Raw genomic sequence first — 18,135 nt, 5'->3', positions numbered from 1 at the left:
GGTTGGTGTTTGAACATTTGATTCCGTACTATTGGGTGCATACTTATGCCCGTGTCTCGCACTCTCATAGTTTCTTCACTCATAAACACATAACAAACACAACAATGGCATTCCCACCAACACTCACTCACAAACACCAACGCATGCCGCACTCATGACTCCCAAATCCTACCGTCTCTCCGCCTGCCACCGCCATCCCACCGCCCCCATCACTGGTTTCTGCGCCCTCTGCCTCCGCGAACGCCTCGCCGGCATCCCCTCCGACCAATCCCCTCCCTCTCCTTCCCTCCGCCGCTCCAAATCCTGCGCCCGCCCCTCCGACGACCACGCCACCGCCGACCCCCGCCGCCGCTCCTGTGAGGTCCGCCCCCGCAGCTCCCTCTCCGATCTCTTCTCCCGCGACGACACCAGAAAATCCCGTTCGCGCAAACAGGCCTCCGTGGTTAGGGTTTCCAACGACGAGAGCGTTGCCGACGAGGAAACCAAGACGGTGAAGGAGTTTATAGATCTCGAACTGCAGCTCCGCAAGAGGAAAGCTGCCAGGGATTCCAGAACCTTCTGGAACGCCGCTGCCGAGAAGTTCAAGAAGTGGAAATGGAAACACAGGTCTAAGAAAAGCGCTGACGTTGATGATAATGTGAAGGGAAATGCAGAGAAGCGAAGTGCGCAGCGATTGAGAGAGACTCGATCGGAGGTTGGAGAATGCAATTTGGGGAGAAGATCCTGCGACATGGATCCGCGGTTTTCGATTGAAGCGGGAAGAATCTCGTTCGATTGCCCTCGCGCTTCTTGGGATGGGTGTTTGATTGGGAAACCGTGTTCAAGGCTTTCTCCGATGCTTTCACTCGATGAAGATTCCAATTCCAATAACACCAACAACAACAACAGCAATAATAACAGTGTTGGTTTGGAAAGTTCTGGCGATGGTAGAAGGAGTTTTGGTTTTGATAGATCAAGCTCTCGTAGGAAACAGTCAGTTGCAGGGCTTGATGAGTTGAAATTGATGTCAAATGCAAATGTGAATGCGAAGGTGTCTCCGGCCACCTTCTATGGTGCCAAGTTGTTGATTACTGAAAAAGAGTTGATGGATAGTTATGTGAGATCTTCAGCTGATGCTGTTGAATCTGGTTGTGTGATGGAATCTGATTCCAAGGATGTTTCTGGTGCGGCCAATAGGCAAAAGGGTGTCAAGAAGTTGCAGAAATGGCGCGATGTGTGGAGCAAGTTGGGGTTAGTACAGAGAACTGAGAGAAGGGAGGATGGGATTGGGGAAGAGGAGTGTGATTCTGGTGTTGTGGTTGATAAGCCACTTGCAGAGTCTTTGCAGAGGCTTAGGAGGGTGGTTAATGTGCAAGCAAGTGAGCCTGTTGGTCAGAAGCTTATGCGAAGCTATAGCGTTAGCTGTAGAAGCCCTTGTAGAACGGATGGTTTCGCCGAGGATTCTGAGAGCAAAGGGAGTGCTTTGAATGGGAGACACGACTTTATGTTTCAGAGGAACCGTAGTGTTAGATATTCGCCAAATAATCCTGACACTGGCTTGTTGAGGTTCTATTTGACTCCGTCCAAGAGCTATAAGAGAAGCAAGGCTGGAAAAAGTAGTGTTAAGGATTTGCATTCAGCCGCCAGAAGTGGCTTGTGAAACTGTATTAGCTGTTGAAATTGAAAGTATGTTTGGTTGTAAAAACATATATAATATTAATTTCCAAATTTTCTAATTATGCTGGTAAGGTAACATATTAGATTATGGTTGCATTTTGTCTAATTTTGCTGGTAGCAAAAATAAAGTATTTTTTCCATGATGCTGTTGAGATGGTAACTCTCAGATTGTAATGGTTCTAGGAGGTTGGGAGCAAACCTTTATTTTGCTAGAATTTACTGTAACAATGTGTCACACACTGTTTAATGATTTATATGTTGTTGATGAAATTTGTATGAAGGGGTAATTTTCTGCCTCAAGTGCAGCTATGGCATTTCATGCAAGGTGGAAGTGTATCACTCCAAATGCAGCACGAAAGGTTCACTGAGATTCTCATGCTTTATTTTCATATTTCGGAGTAAGTTTCAGCTTCCAAGTTCTAGTTCGGCTATGCTGTTAGTTAGATGTATGAACTACAAGTTTTGAAGTGTAACCTTTCCTTATTATTCAGAACCAGAAGCTACGTTTCTTAATTGTCTACATACTCGATAGCCTTTATATTGTTATATCTCCTAAATAATTTTTTTAAGCTTTAAAATAAAAAAAGTTAAGGCTATGATGTAGGTGAGAATGTCTGATATGTGCAGTTGATACAGGAACTCCTTGCAAACTCGAAAACAGAATTCTGAATATCCTTTCTCATACCTTATGACAGATCCAAAGCTTGGAATCTAGAATTTGTCCCAGCGAATGAGTCAATTTTCTTTTATATTTTTCCTTGTCAAGGACGACACGTTTATATTCCATAGAAGATAATTCTGTCAGTGGAAACATCTACTGCATAATGGAGGATAACTTTCCAAAAGAACACAGCAAAATCCTTCCCCATAATACATAGTTGCAGAGATTTTACAGGTTCTAAGTAAACAACATATTCAGTCTCAGGGTTAGCCTCTCAAAGTAGAGAATCACCGATATCTGGATTCTGTTCTGGCTGTTACCGTTGTAATTGCTTTGTATGTTGGCACTTGAAAGGGAAGAATAAGTTTAAGTTTAAAGCTGGTCAATAGTCATTACTCATTTATGGTTAATTGCTTGTTTAGCAAGGGCTTGGGGAAAAATATTTTCCATGTTTAATTGTTTGTCACAGAGAAAAGCGTGTTGCTTGTTTTAAGAAAACACGGAGAAAAGATTATGGTCACTGCTTTATCATCCATTGTGTGTTGGCTTTTCAAACCTAAAATTTATTATGGTCCTACTTCTGATGGTACCTTGCCTTCATTACTTTTCTTTTCTTTTGCATTCAGGTACACCCATGTTTACTCCTCCTATTGGTTTGCACTTAGGAATGGTGCCTGTGGATTTTTTTTACCTTCCTATTTCTGTTTTTGTGCTTTATTTCTTTGGTTAAGCATTCTGTTTCTCATTGAATTTATATGCTGCTAGGATTTGGAAATATGGCCGTGGATTCGTTCAAGGCGATTCTTAATTTATGCTGCTAGTTTTTGTTTATATTAATAAAATTGTACATTTGTTTCATCTCCTTCATAGTTGTTAAAAGAAATGTACAATTATATACAAAATAATTTGTTTAAAGTTAATTCAAGATATTTGTAATTGACTTTTTGATTTTGAAAATAGTTTGTTTCTGACTTCTCTTTTTGTATTTTCTGCTGATAGTCATAGGTTTTGCTGATGATCAGATGTTGACCCTACATACAAGAGACTTACTATAACTCTTAAGCTTTGGTAAATTGAAACTGAGTGCTTTCCATCAAACACTTCACTTTTCACTGCTCTTTCAATGATGTGGTGGCCATACCACATAATTGCAAATTAGAAAAATATCTGACTTATTTATGAAGGTCTGAGCAAAAAGCACAACCTTTGACTTACAAGCTGCAAATCTCATTTCCATATTTTTCGTTAAGTAAACTCACATTTTTGGGGCACATTTACGTAATATTGTTTTCCTCGATATTATTAGATTAATAAGGGATGACAGAAGAAGATTTAAATAATTTTGGGGCACACTTGCTAGGTAATTGTTTAGAAAGGATATTTTTTAATATTTTTTTTTAAAAAGTCATTAACAAATGACCATTTCAATTGGTTATATCATCATGAAAATTAATTTTAAAATAAATGAACAATTTAAACGTGTAATTTTATAACCGATTTTAATTTGAAAACAATTTTTGAGATAAAAAAAAGTTATAAGAAAATACCAGATTTGTCTTAAATCCAAACAGTTTGTTAACTTACTCTATTTTTCAATAAACGAATTGACAATATTATTAAAATAGCTAAAACATGAGAGTTTTTTAGTTTAAAGAAAAGATAAAATGGAGTCAAATTGTGGAGAAGTATATCAAAGTGAAGCACAATAAATGTTTTATTTCTCACCACTGATAGTACAGAAAAACCCATTTTTATAGAACTAGAGCAGCAGTGCATAGAACAAAAAGGCCCCCTCCCTCCTTGAAAATTAATTCACAAACATAAGACAATCCTCCATAAATATTGCTTCATTACATTACTCATGGTTTGAAAAGACAAAAGAAGCTAGGAAAAATCTCTGTTCAAGATAATTAGCACTGTGTGACCTCTATATCAGATTTTGACTTGAATCATTCCCACTAAACTAACATCTTATTTTACACAGTATTGCCCAGAAACCCAATGCTCAGGTTCGCTCACACATATCAATCAACAGACAGAGTGATTTGTCTTTTTCCTCTTTCACATTTATTGGAATTACACTATCCAAACACAAAAAAAAGAAGCAAACTCAATATTTACTACCTGCAATAGTTTTGAGCACTCACTTCAGTCATTCATTCCACATCAAAGCCCTTCTCCTGAAACTCAGCAATGACCTCATTCCTCATCCTCGTCCACAGTCTCTGAGCCTCCAGATCAAACTTCTTGTCCTTCAGCTCCTTCTTGTAGTCACTCTCATCCTTATCATCTTTAGCAGCCCCTTTGGGACCAATGCTTGTCCCTATCATTCCACCCTTGGCAACGAACTCCTGCATTGCCTCTTGATCACCAGGGTAAGGATACATCCTCCGCTCGTATAAATGAGCAAGCTCCTTCTCTTCCTTTGGCTTTGGCTTCAGTGTCCACCAACCCAGTGGCGATGTCTCGTTGTACCACCACACTGCCCCAATCACTGCGTACGTGCAAACCAAAGCCTTTCCAATCTGCTTCCAGAAGTAGTAGTTCTCCTTCCCCAACCCAATTTTCCTCAGGAAGTCCTGGGCATGTTGTGCACCTGCGTTGGAACATAAATTGGTCCACAGAATTTGATCAAAGATGCAAGATTCCTGTCCGAAACATTTTATCAAACACCTTGTGTTCAAGGTTGGATTACGCAAAAATCAAGCCCTATGCCATTGATATGGTTTAACACGGACGTTGCTAACATACTATAGTTCTTCTGTTATGGTAAAGCTTCATTTCCAAATTTTGGGTATGTAGAAAGAGAGGTACCTGTTTTGGGTTGTGGCTCCTGAAACCGCTTCCGAGGCATTGCGAGAGTGAGATTTCGATCATTCGATCAACATTGAAACTAGTGGCCATGACGTGGTTTGGTAGTGTGGGCCTGGAAAGTTCTTGGACATTGAATGAGCCCATTATTGGACCAGAACTTAATGAAGGTATGTTTCTTTCTGCACCTCCATAGCTTCTTGGACATCCCCCATAGGTCACTTGAAAAGACCATTTCGTCCTTAAAAAATACATTCTTGATTCAATCCAAAAATGTTATTTTTCTATTGTAGAATCCAAACTGTATTTCCAAATTCAAAAATACCTTTCAGAGATTTTACAATCCAAAATATATATATATATATATATATATATTAAAAATTCATTATGGATTATAAAATTTAGAAAGTGTTCCTGAATCCAAAAGCTGAGAGATATTTTTTGGATTTACAATCAAAATGTATTTCAGATATTACCATCCAAAATACATATTATAGAGACTGTTATGAATTTTATAATTCCATAAAAAAAAAATGAAAAATCCTATATAAAAAAAAAGTGTGTTGAAATTAAAAAAAAAAAATATGAAGGTATAGGAAGAATTTGCATAGAGAATTACTCTTATTGGATGGTAGAAACTTTTAAGAAAAATACGATATATTTATGAAATTAAAAATATAGATTGAGCTTGAACTTGTTTTCTGTAATATGTTAGGTAAAAGGGAAGATAATTTAACTATTTTAATTTGAGTTCTTTTTTTTAATTATGTTGTCCCTTCATTATATTCAACAATTGTGGTAACTGTTGATTCTGATCTGATTCCGGAATTAAATCATGAGCTGCACACTGATGTGAAAGATCTGACACACATTGTGAATAATAATAAGGATTTTATACATTATTTTGACAATATTTGATGATCTAATACATGGTGAAAACAAAGCAGAATTAACTTTCTAAACATGCTCCACCTTGTTCCATGCACCAGAACATAGCACTTAATTTAAAAAGACTATAGAAACTGCATAATTTGAACATCCTTTGAACACTCAATGAAGTGTTCCAACTGATTTTTTATATGTGTACAACTTTGACAGCAGAAGGAACACAATAAAATTGAGCACGCTCAAGACTGTGAGTAGCAAGAAGAAATAATCAAGGTGACCATAGTTTAGTTTGTCAGGTAACCATCCAGGACCACCATTCATAGTTGTAACCTTTGTGACAATTGTTATGAGCAAAGAGCTCAAGTACTGTCCAAATGCAAATGCTAGGAGTTGGAGAGCAGAACATGTGCTTCTCATGGCATCAGGGGCTTGCTCATAGAAGAATTCTAACTGCCCAATGAAGGTGAACACTTCAGCACAACCTATGATAAAATATGGTGGAACTTGCCAAAATATTGACATGGGAACCTCCTTCAGTTCATAATAATTGTGCCTTCTCACCATTTTAAGTCTCACATTCTCCAAAACCACTGCATATACCATAGAAAATATGGATATGAAAAGGCCAGTGCCCATTCTCTGCAGCTGAGTTAGGCCATTTCTGCGCCCACTGAACTTTCTTGCTATTGGAACAATGATTCTGTCATACACTGGGACCCAAAAAATGACACTGATGGTATCAAAGACAGAAAGAGTAGCTGGTGAGATTTGTATCTTTGTGTTTCTCACATGGTTATCCATGGTGTCCCCTTGCAGTATGAAGTAGTTGCTCATTTGACTATAAACAGTTGAAAATATGATGCCAGTGGCCCATATAGGAAGCAATCTTACAATGGCTTTAATCTCTTCCACTTGAGTCACAGTGCAAAGTCTCCATGGATTTACTGGGTCTTTCCCATTATCTGAATCTCCTACCACTGCTGCTTTGTCAAAGAATCTGCAACGCACAGGTGGTAAATGTGAATACAAAACTAGATAAAGTAATAGGGCAGTGTCTTTTTTCATTTATCTTTTCTGACTTAAAACTAAGTTGTTGTGTATAGGTTAAAAGAAAAACTAGACAAATGTTCATGATTTCCAAAAACTTAGACAAATGTTTATAAGTCTAATGATTTATGAACTTGTCCTTATTTGATAGGATATATCAAATAACATGTGAAATTATCCTGAGTCTCGAACACTAATCTTAAATAATGCGTTCATGGAACACATCGAACATCAACACTTTATAACATATGAAAGTGTTTAATTTAAAAAAATTGGACTCATTATCTATCAGTGACACCCACATGAGACAATAAAGGGTGTGTCAAAGGGTATTTTTCAACTAGAGGAGAAAACATAATGAAATTTGTGGCTATTGTTTACCTTAATCCATTTGAGTGCTGAAGCTTGCGACTTCCTTGAATAGCTGATTCTGAGTCTTCCTGTATCTCATATAACCCAGACTTATCATTAGGTACTTCAACATCATACTTTCTTAAGGATGCAACTACAACCTGACACATGCGAGTGAGGGGGCTACCTCCTGGCTTCTGATTCCGATACAGCTTTGTACCTGAAAAGAAACTCACCACTGCAATTGCCATGGCCACTGCTGGAATGCCAAATCCCCATCCCCAACTTACAGTAGTTTGTACCCACACCAATAGAGAAGCAGCAACAAGGGCACCAACATTTATTGAAAAATAGAACCAGTTGAAGAAAGAACTCTTGTGCTCCTTCTCAGCTTTATCAGCATCATCAAATTGGTCTGCACCAAATGATGAAACACAAGGCTTTATCCCACCAGTGCCAAGAGCTATAAGGTAAAGAGCCACAAAACAAATTGCTCTCTGTCCCTCAGTAGCATGACAATTCTCTTGTGGATCGCAGGTTGGTTTCATGCCAGGAACTGATGCAGACAATGTCAATAGTGTCATTCCCTATGCAAGAAAACAAAAGATTTGGTTACTTCTCCCATTTTCATTTGGTTTCATTTTATTGATTCTCTCTTTCAATCTTCTAAATAAAATATAATAATTTAGGGGTGTTCAATCTTTATACAAAATGTTCAAGGTCCACCTACCTTAATAATCCAAAAACAAAATAAAATTATTGTAACACAACAACTTTCAAGCTCCAATCTTACCACAAACACACTTAACACGAAATGTATAATCTCTGAGACGACATTATCTCTTCGACTCTACCATGATAGTTAGCAGTAATGGTGTAAAGATTGAAGAGAATGTACTCACAATAACATAAACTACTGAAAAATAAAGAATGGTGAGATATCTTCCAAGATAGGCATCAGCCACAAAGGCTCCTATCAATGGAGTGATGTAGCATGTTCCACCCCAATTTGCAACGTTCTTGGAAGCAGTAGCACCATGCTGATTTAGTTGAGTCTTGAAATAAGACACAAGATTTGTGCTCATCCCATAGTATGCCAATCTCTCACTGCATTCATTTCCTGCAAATTGGTCTGATTAATTCCTTAACCCACAAAACATAAACTGTTGGAGAATAGAGATGCACAATGGTTACCTAAAATAAAAGGGCAGGCTCTCCAGGTTCCAGTTTCCTTTTTGTTAGCACGATTCCCACGGTAATCCACTGTTCCATCTTTTGTGTAAACATCTTCCTCAGCCATTGTAGTTCAGTGGAGGGATAGTGGAATTTGCAACCAATCAAGCTAGAAATTGACATGTCAAAAGCCAAAAACCAAGAATGTCATTGAAAATAAACTCATTATTCTTCTTATCCTGCATAGTGTATAGCCACTTGGTTAGAAAGTGCAACCCTTACCTTCCATAAAATAATATTGTTCAGCTTGAGATGAAGGTAAGCAAAACACTGAGTATGGCAAATGTTTGATGAAGACTACGAGTGAGAGAAAAAGTTATATATAGTGTTTTTTAGTGTGAGACTAGGATGACGTTTTGTTCAAGGCATTGAATCTGCTGAATCTTATGCAGACCTATGCAAACAAGAGGTCAAATCCAATCATTAGGGAGCTGCTTCTGCTTGTCATATATATATATATATATATATATATATATAGTTATTATGAACCAAAGTTTGTGGTGAAAACTAAATTGCAAAATAATGCAGTAAAATAGTATATGATCATCTGTAAATTGTAATGTGTTTATTTGCGTGACGTTGGGTTTATCATTGGTGGGAAAGGGACAGGTATAATATAACAAGGACAATAAGAAACGAACACTTTCTTGTTTCTAACCCATGAAAAATATTCTAATGGATATATATGTCTGGAAATTAATTTCTCCAATGCAAGGTTATAGATCAGATTAATTTAAACGCATTAATTTCAAATTCAATTATATTTAATGGTTTAGAACTACTGTGTTACTGTTACATATTTTTCTTATCGAAAATGTCGTGAGAGTTCTGCACTGGAAAAAAAAATTGTCACGAGTTGAGTTTTTTTTAAAGAAAAGTGTTGGAGACCCCACATCGACTAGAGATTAGGACATTTCATTGTATATAAGTGGGTGCAAACCTCAATCTCATATATTGATTTTATGTATTGGATCTATCATGACACATGCTATTAGTTTTATGAGGTTGAATTAGACTTTGTTTGATGAGATTGGACCCATAATTATCTAATATTTATGCTAATATATACAAATATAGAAATATATAATATCCATCTGTATATATACTGTAAAAGAGTGGCATCTCGATTTTATATTATATACTTTTGACAAAAACAAAACCCAATTAAGATAATTTCAATAATAACAAGTTAAATAAATATTATATATGGTTGTTAGATGAGTTAAGGATAATGGGTTCAAAAGATTTATAAAAACAAATAAATACTCAATTCTTAAAAACATATAAAATTTTATAAAATAGTTGAAGAAACCAAGAAAAGAAGGCTAATAGGAAGAACTGAAATGAATGAAGAAGATACCAAAAATAGAAGAAATGGAAGTAATATGCATTGCAAGCAGTGATATTAGAAAAATTACTTTGTGTATTCTAAATGAGAAAATAAATATGGTTCTTTAGATATATGGCCCCTAAGAATGGTTAGAGTTTTTATAAACAACTTAACATCAACTTCTCTTTATTTTATAAAAAATATATAAATATTATATAGTACAAGCTAAATCAACACTTTAATACATCTTTTGTAAGAAAATAAAATAATATACATAGATTTTTTTTAATTTAAAATATTATCTTAATTTCTAAGTTAAGTTATACCAACTAACTAAAGATGAACACCAAATTATTAACTTAATATAATATATTTAATACATTTCAAAATATTTTTAGTCAATAGTCATATTTTGTAATGTTAAAATAACTTCATAAATTTAGTGTTAGTTAGAATGAATACATAATATAAATAAATAAATAATATCGACTTGATTGTTAATTACATATTTTTTTCAATTAGTGTATCGTTTACTTTGAAATTGAGAATTCTATTGGGATTTTATCCTTAAAAAATATTTAAATTATCATTTAGTTAAATAAATTCAATATAAATAATCACTAAATCACAATAGTTCAAAGACTATATTGATAAACATGCATTATATATACTTGAGAAAAATAAAGAAGAATTCATGCTTATCTACATGATTTTTTTAGGTGAGTACATGAAATATTATGTCATAAAATATCATACCTTTTTTTTTCAAGAAAAAGAAAAAGAAAAAGAAAGGCTTACGTGTATAAACCTAACCAACTATAAATGTGTGTTCACAGTGGTGTACGTCAACCATTGTAACTAGTACACGCTTCTTATTTGTTACTACTTTTATACATCATCACATTATTCACTCATTTAAATTTAATTAAGAGAAACACAAATATTATCACGTTTGCATGTCTATATTAAAATTAAAAAAATATATAAAATATCAACTTTTAATTTTTAAATATAAAATAATTAGTTGCTATGTTGATTAAATTAGAGACCTTTAGATACCGAAAATAGTTTCAAAATTGGTATCTAATTAGCTATCAAGGTTTTAACTTAAAATTATTTAGATTCTAAATTTGATAGCAAAAATCTTGGTTGCTAATTAGATACCAATTTAGAAATTATTTATCAATAATAGAAACTAATTTAGAAATTAATAATTTTTTCCGTCTCTAAAATTGTCTCTAATTTAGTCACTATAACAACTAATTATTTTTTGTCTCTAAAATTGTTTTTTATTTAATGATTTTCTTGTACTGTATGGTATACTTTTTGATGTTTTGAAGTATCTTCTAAAAAAAAAATAGTTGACACAAACCAATTTATATTTTTGAAGGGATGCGCTGGTAATACGCAGTCGGAGTATCTGGATGGAGTAAAAGGATTTTTGCAATAGAAGCATCTGCTCCTTACATTATATTAATATGACTCTTTGGAAGAGTATTTGTATCGTGCAAATATTATGTATTTTTTTGTTTTTGTTGTGTTTGTGGTTTGTTAAAGTGTTGTGCTTTTTGTATAAGAGATTAAAAAAATATCTTATACTTTTGGAGGCTAACGTTTGGTATGCATTTTGGAGTTTGTTATGATGATATACCCTGACTAGTGTCATGGACGAACTTTTTTGGTTGTTTTGTTAAGGTAAAAATTTATTGATAGTTTCTGTTGTGAGTTTAGGATAAATTTTGAAATAAGGTTTTATATTTTTTTTTCTGTATAAGAGTTGAGTTATCTTTTAAGTGATTCATATTTATTTATTATTTTTCTGATAAAAAAAGTCACGGTTGAAATTCAAGTTTATGATTAAAACTTTACTTGGCATGTTAAAATATTACTTAAATTCACTAAAATTTGTTAGGCTTAAAAATGCTTAGATATTAATTACTTCATCTGTTTGAATTTGGTGAAAAGAAAAAATAGAAAGATTTGTGAGATTGATGAATATGATGAGAAGAGTTGTTTAATGAGATGATGATGGTACCAACTCCTCCAATGGCTGCTTTTCAGGGAAAGAAACTTGTAATTTTGATCTCATAATAATGCCAGCAATTCCCGAAAACCATTCTTCACCAATATTTATTTGTTGGGCTACCATTAACGTCACCCTCACCTACCACCATGGTAATCATCCATTGGAAAAATCTTAATTAGTTCATCCACAATAGTATAATTAATAACATTTCTTTAACCCTTTGCTTTTCATTAAAGACTAGTGTTTTAAACATTATTATTTCATTGTCATATTTCACATATGATAGTTATCTTAAAATTTATATCCATAATAAATTGTGATGAGATGATAGTAAAAAAAATATTGTATATTATCAATACCTAATCATTATTAGCACTATATATTAGCAATGAATATTAAACAACGGTACTAATAATGAATATTAAAATAATAAAGGTATATTGAGAGAGAAAAATATTAATTAGATGTTTAATAAAATGATATTTGTTCTTACTCTGTGGAAGTACTTCTCTCTTTCTTAATGATCCTAGTTAAATTTACCGTGAGGTCTTCAGTCTTTGATCAGGTGAATACTTGTAAAAAGTAATATGATGTCTAAATTAGGGTTTGATATGAGATAAGTGATAGTAGTAAATATTATTCAATGCATATTTTTATCTTGATTGATGTGCACATTTATAAGATTATGATTGATCTCTCATACTGAATCTAGATTATGATATGTTATCAGATTAACCTCATTTTTTATCAACAATAAATAAATAAAATAAAATGAGGCATTTTCAGGGTATCATAATCCTTATATAAAAATCCTAAATCAAACTTTCTAACACCCAACCAGCTGGGATTCAACTGACATTACAACACATCAACCATATTAACATACCAGATTAAAATTACAAGAACACAACAAAATACAATTACATCAACCCTCCAAAGAAATCATATTCTCAAAACAAGACACAACAGTCCAACAACTATCGAAGTAACCTTGTAGTTAAGATAATCATAGTGTATTAGGAATGTTTGTTAGTTCTATAAAAATTATGTAAGCCACATCACTCATATTGGGTCATTAATGGTGTTCACTTATAATCTTTGATGTTCGTCTAAAATATTTCAACTCAAAGTGAAAGGAATTAAAGCTTGATTCAAATAATGGCAAAAAAATTTCAAACAGATAGACTTTTTAGTTATTAAAAACAACTATTTGTTTATGTGTCACAGTTTCACTTTTTTACGATAACTATTTTCTTACGATGATGTCAAGTTCCTCACCAATCTATGGAGTTTGGAGAATCTGTTAGAAGCTTCTTTTTTAATAGATCTTTACCATTAATATATTTTTTTTACGAAAACTAAGTTCACAATAAAGTTTATATTGGTCTTTTCGTAAAAAAATATCTCAAATAATTATCAGTACACATATCTCAATTAATTATCAGTACAAATTTAGATCTTTGGATCAAGAATTTTGCGTTTAAAAAAATAACCAAATGAAAAGAAAAAGGAAAAAAGAGTTAAAAAATTATCTGATTTTCTAGATATGAAAGTTTATAGTACAGGACTATTTTCAACTGTTTTTATTTTTCTTTCCACTTAATACATGTTTTTTATATATTAAAACTGATTTTTTTATTGAAACAAATTAATTATTCTAAAAAACTTTTTGACAAATTTATTAAACAAAAACTAATTTAACTATAATCAATTAATTATTAACATAATTTAATTTCTATACTTATTCTAAACAAGAAGATGATTAGATATAAACTAATTTTAGAGACTAAAATAATTAGTTACTATTTGATTAAATTAGATCTGTTTATAAATTAAACAAACTAATATTTAAAGTAGTTTGTATTATTAATTAAAATTTAAAAATATTTTTTAAATTAATATTTAACTATTAGCTACCAAGATTTTATTTACTTACTATTTTATATTTTAAATTAGTCTCTATTATTTTTTTGGAAATTAATTTAAAATCTAAAATATTAGTGCTAAAACTTCGCTAACTAATTTAGATATTTATAAATTATTTTATAAATTTTTATTAATAATAGAAACTACTTTATATATGAATAATTTTTTAATCTTTAAATTAGTATTTTATTTTTCTCTCTAGTTATTATTTAATAATTTTTTTATAGTGACATTACAAATTCATGTATGTGAAACAAGTGAGATTAATCTGGTTATTACTACCATTTGGGAGAGAGCCAAATTAATTACAAGTTAATTTGCATTGAAACAATGACATATTTTCAACAGGTGGAAGCTGTCACAAATTTAGTTTGTAACAACCAAACCAAGAACTCCAATAACAAACTAAAAGTAACAGTTTTTGATTCTTAAACATTTGGTGTTGTGTATTTGTCATCTCATTGACTTCATCCGATGAAACCGTGTATCCATTCCACCAATTGCCATGTTAGCTGAGAATCGTTGTACTTCACCCAATATGGTTCAACCAAACCCAGTATCTGATCTGACCACCTAGTCCATCACAAACAAATATAAAAAAAACATCACCTGCAAAACTCATCTTTCTTAGCTTCAAAAGTTGTCTTAGTCCATCTATAACTTGCTACTTTATGTGACACACAAGAAAAATAATGCAACTTTCTGGCCATCTTCTTTGTGTCTTTTGGTGTATATTATTTTATTAATTCTACTATTCTGTCTTAAGTTTTTCTTCAACCAACTGATTAAAAGGACATGACAACAGAGAATACCTCTTTATAAGCATGCTCCTTCTTACTTGCTTTGCATTGTGCATTCCACAGAGTCCTACCATCTCTGCTTTGTGTGGAGGCAGAGAAAGTTCATGATGTGGATTAAAATCATTCTTCTATTAGCAGCTTGCATGCTTCCTCTTTCAGTGGAAGCCATGGTTCGCCACTACAAGTTCAACGTAGGTGCAGTGCATTGCATATTGCATTACACTCTCATTTTAGTTATCATGATAGAAGTTGCTTTCTCCATCAGTTAAAGTCTTATTTCATGTAAAAAGTGTTTTCTGTATTGTTTCTTAGTAGAGAGATCTTACTTTTTACATCAGCTAAATCTATATCCGTTTATGAATAAATGGTATAAAAACGCTTGCTTAGAAAAGCATGCATGCTTATGTTCTCTCACTCAACTACAGCACTTGCTTGATATATGTGTTATAGGTAATAACCTAAGTTTATCACTTTTGAGTGCTTCTGATGCAGTTATTGTCTCATCTAAAACTATTCATTACTGCATGAAAGAGCCTAAGTGTTGTGTAGCTAGTTCAGCTGCTATTTGGATATTAAGAAAATGCAATTTAAGAACTAAGAAAAGTGTATACCTTCATAAAGGTATAGCTAGGTGTAATGTTTGTATTTTCCTATTACTGTTGCCAGTTTTATCAGCACTGAGACACCTTAATATATAATCTTCTACATGTCATTGAAGTGAAGCATACTAGCCTAAAGTAAATGTTCATGCATACATGTTCCGTAATTGGTTTATGTTGTGTGCAGGTGGTGGTGAAGAATGTCACAAGATTGTGTTCAACCAAGCCCATAGTAACAGTAAATGGAAAGTTCCCAGGCCCCACCATCTATGCTAGGGAAGATGACACTGTTTTGGTGAAGGTGGTTAACCATGTGAAATACAATGTTAGCATCCACTGGTGGGTGTGCTAGAATTACTATACTATACTCTAAAGTCTAACTTTGAATGATATTTTTACATTTCTTTTACTAATTTGATGGTGAATGAAAATTGAACAGGCATGGGGTGAGACAATTGAGGACAGGCTGGGCTGATGGGCCTGCATACATAACCCAATGCCCAATTCAACCGGGCCAGGTGTTTGTGTACAACTTCACTCTCACAGGGCAGAGAGGGACACTTTGGTGGCATGCACATATCCTCTGGCTCAGGTCAACTTTGCATGGTGCATTGGTCATTTTGCCCAAACTTGGAGTTCCTTACCCTTTTCCCAAACCCAATGCAGAGAAAGTTATCCTACTGAGTCAGTTCCTCTACATTTTTCTTTATATTCTTTTCTACACTATAAATAATTTTATATTGTTCATCAATCACAAACTATTATATGTATAATAATTACCTTAAGTATCATACTAATAATGTATAAAACTATTTTTTATGTCACTAAGTGTTCCAATCTATACCTGTCTTTTGCATGTTCATGAATTAGAGAAAAGAAATCAGATTTTGCCAACCAGTTAAGGTATTCAAAACAGAAATTTCTATTAGAAAGCATAGTAAAAATACATTAATAACACGTTTTAATAGAAACTTTTATGTTTTGAATTCATTAATAACTAATAGTAGTATATATATGGACATGTTTGATATAATTAATAAATGTCAATGTTTCAAAATTTGAATTTTTTCAGGTGAATGGTGGAAATCAGATACAGAGGCCATAATAAAGGAAGCCTTGAAATCTGGGTTGGCACCAAATGTCTCTGATGCCCACACCATTAATGGTCATACAGGATCTGTTCAACAGTGTGCCTCTCAAGGTGAAACTTACTATAAGATGGACAAAAATTCACTTACAGTTTCACTTGGTTTGAATTTTTATTTTCATTTGAAAATCACAAAAATGTCAAGTATTTGATATTTTTCTTTCTGCATAAGTATTTAAAGGTGAGACACTATGTGAAACCATGATCACAACATTTTCACTAGAGACTGAATAATGACTTCCACCATGCAGGAGTGTACAAACTTGAAGTTGATGCTGGAAACACCTACTTGCTAAGAATAATCAATGCTGCACTAAATGAAGAGTTGTTCTTTAAAATTGCAGGTCATCAACTCACTGTTGTTGAGGTTGATGCTGTCTACACAAAACCTTTGAAAACTAACACCATAGTTATAGCACCTGGTCAAACCACAAATGTGCTTCTGAAAGCCAACCGTGCCACTGGCAAATACTTAGTAGCCGCCACTCCATTCATGGACTCTCCTATTGCAGTGGACAATGTGACTGCCACTGCAACATTACACTATTCAGGCTCACTTAGTTCCACCATCACAACCCTCACTTCATTACCTCCCAAAAATGCCACCCCAATTGCAACCACCTTCACTGACTCACTCAGAAGTCTAAACTCCAAAAACTACCCTGCTAGAGTCCCTACAAAGGTTGACCATAACTTGTTCTTCACTGTGAGCCTTGGAGTCAACCCTTGTCCCACTTGTGTCAATGGTAGTAGGGTGGTTGCAGCCATCAACAATGTGACCTTTGTGATGCCAAAAATCTCTCTTCTCCAAGCACATTTCTTCAACATAAGTGGAGTTTTCACTGATGATTTTCCCAGAAAGCCTTCAGTGGTTTATGACTTCACAGGGACACAACAACCAGCAAATTTGAGGACCAATAGAGGGACAAGGGTCTATAGGCTTGCCTACAACTCCACTGTTCAATTGGTCTTGCAAGACACTGGAATGATCACACCTGAGAACCATCCTGTTCATCTCCATGGATTCAACTTCTTTGTGGTTGGTAGGGGACAAGGGAATTTCAACCCCAAAAGGGACACCAAAAAGTTTAACCTTGTGGATCCTGTGGAGAGAAACACAGTTGGTGTTCCATCTGGGGGGTGGACTGCTATTAGATTTAGGGCTGATAATCCAGGTGAAGTGGTCAATTTCACTGTGTTTGAAGGTTACAATGTTTATACAATAGAAAGTTATTGCATGTCTCATCTTTTTCTTACATGCTTTTCTTTGTTTTGTTAGGTGTTTGGTTTATGCATTGCCATTTGGAAATTCATACAACATGGGGACTAAAGATGGCATTTTTGGTGGACAATGGTAAAGGACCAAATGAGTCAATACTACCACCTCCAATTGATCTTCCCAAATGCTGAGTTTGCTTAAGGAGGAAGAGAGGGAAACATCATAACAACATTTTCTAGGAGCAAATAAAAAGGACAAGTTGAAAATGGGAAAATAAGACCAATTAACATGTCTTCACTTTCTGTATTTTTTCCCTGTAATTTTTTTTCATTTTTTTTTTTTGCATTATTTCTACTTCTCATCTTCTTCGGAAATAACTTAGGCTATATATAATTATGTATACAACATTGAATATAAATTTAAAGGATTTCATCAATGTCA

General features: G+C 33.7%; 4 protein-coding genes across 4 annotated transcripts; 2 read left to right on the top strand and 2 right to left on the bottom strand.

Moving 5' to 3' along the window:
• On the top strand, positions 1–1,715 carry LOC137825687 (protein OCTOPUS-like). Its single transcript, XM_068631424.2, has one exon. The coding sequence runs from the start codon at positions 155–157 to the stop codon at positions 1,637–1,639; it is 1,485 nt and encodes a 494-aa protein (XP_068487525.2). The 5' UTR covers positions 1–154; the 3' UTR covers positions 1,640–1,715.
• Positions 1,716–4,128: 2,413 nt separating this feature from the next.
• LOC137824459 (homeobox prospero protein) lies at positions 4,129–5,229 on the bottom strand. Its single transcript, XM_068630108.2, has 2 exons — positions 5,132–5,229; positions 4,129–4,913 (listed from the first exon to the last, which is right to left on the bottom strand). Exons 1-2 carry the CDS (start codon positions 5,169–5,171, stop codon positions 4,474–4,476), a joined length of 480 nt encoding a protein of 159 aa, XP_068486209.1. The 5' UTR covers positions 5,172–5,229; the 3' UTR covers positions 4,129–4,473.
• Positions 5,230–6,006: 777 nt separating this feature from the next.
• LOC137827080 (protein NRT1/ PTR FAMILY 8.1) lies at positions 6,007–8,939 on the bottom strand. The gene is made up of 5 exons (XM_068633290.2): positions 8,870–8,939; positions 8,609–8,756; positions 8,317–8,534; positions 7,445–8,001; positions 6,007–7,013 (listed from the first exon to the last, which is right to left on the bottom strand). The coding sequence occupies exons 2-5, from the start codon at positions 8,712–8,714 to the stop codon at positions 6,179–6,181; spliced, it is 1,716 nt and encodes a 571-aa protein (XP_068489391.1). The 5' UTR covers positions 8,715–8,756; positions 8,870–8,939; the 3' UTR covers positions 6,007–6,178.
• A 5,841-nt stretch (positions 8,940–14,780) lies between these two features.
• Positions 14,781–18,135, top strand: LOC137826602 (laccase-4). The gene is made up of 6 exons (XM_068632625.2): positions 14,781–14,920; positions 15,516–15,667; positions 15,768–16,012; positions 16,401–16,529; positions 16,727–17,650; positions 17,755–18,135. Exons 1-6 carry the CDS (start codon positions 14,834–14,836, stop codon positions 17,883–17,885), a joined length of 1,668 nt encoding a protein of 555 aa, XP_068488726.2. The 5' UTR covers positions 14,781–14,833; the 3' UTR covers positions 17,886–18,135.

The sequence above is a fragment of the Phaseolus vulgaris genome, chromosome 8, assembly GCF_051622355.1.
Source record: "Phaseolus vulgaris cultivar YP4 chromosome 8, ASM5162235v1, whole genome shotgun sequence".
NCBI classification, from domain to species: Eukaryota; Viridiplantae; Streptophyta; class Magnoliopsida; order Fabales; family Fabaceae; genus Phaseolus; species Phaseolus vulgaris.
This window is presented reverse-complemented; position numbering and strand designations above follow the sequence as displayed.

Excerpts from the sequence above, each read along its gene's own strand:
- LOC137825687 (XM_068631424.2), top strand. The coding sequence starts at position 155 with ATGACTCCCAAATCCTACCGTCTCTCCGCCTGCCACCGCCATCCCACC.
- LOC137824459 (XM_068630108.2), bottom strand. The coding sequence starts at position 5,171 with ATGCCTCGGAAGCGGTTTCAGGAGCCACAACCCAAAACAG. Across the intron at positions 4,914-5,131 it reads GGAGCCACAACCCAAAACAG|GTGCACAACATGCCCAGGAC; the intron begins GTACCTCTCTTT and ends GTTCCAACGCAG.
- LOC137827080 (XM_068633290.2), bottom strand. The coding sequence starts at position 8,714 with ATGGCTGAGGAAGATGTTTACACAAAAGATGGAACAGTGGATTACCGT. Across the intron at positions 8,535-8,608 it reads AGCCTGCCCTTTTATTTTAG|GAAATGAATGCAGTGAGAGA; the intron begins GTAACCATTGTG and ends ACCAATTTGCAG. Across the intron at positions 7,014-7,444 it reads CAGCACTCAAATGGATTAAG|ATTCTTTGACAAAGCAGCAG; the intron begins GTAAACAATAGC and ends TGTGCGTTGCAG.
- LOC137826602 (XM_068632625.2), top strand. The coding sequence starts at position 14,834 with ATGATGTGGATTAAAATCATTCTTCTATTAGCAGCTTGCATGCTTCCT. Across the intron at positions 14,921-15,515 it reads TTCGCCACTACAAGTTCAAC|GTGGTGGTGAAGAATGTCAC; the intron begins GTAGGTGCAGTG and ends TGTTGTGTGCAG. Across the intron at positions 17,651-17,754 it reads ATTTAGGGCTGATAATCCAG|GTGTTTGGTTTATGCATTGC; the intron begins GTGAAGTGGTCA and ends TTGTTTTGTTAG.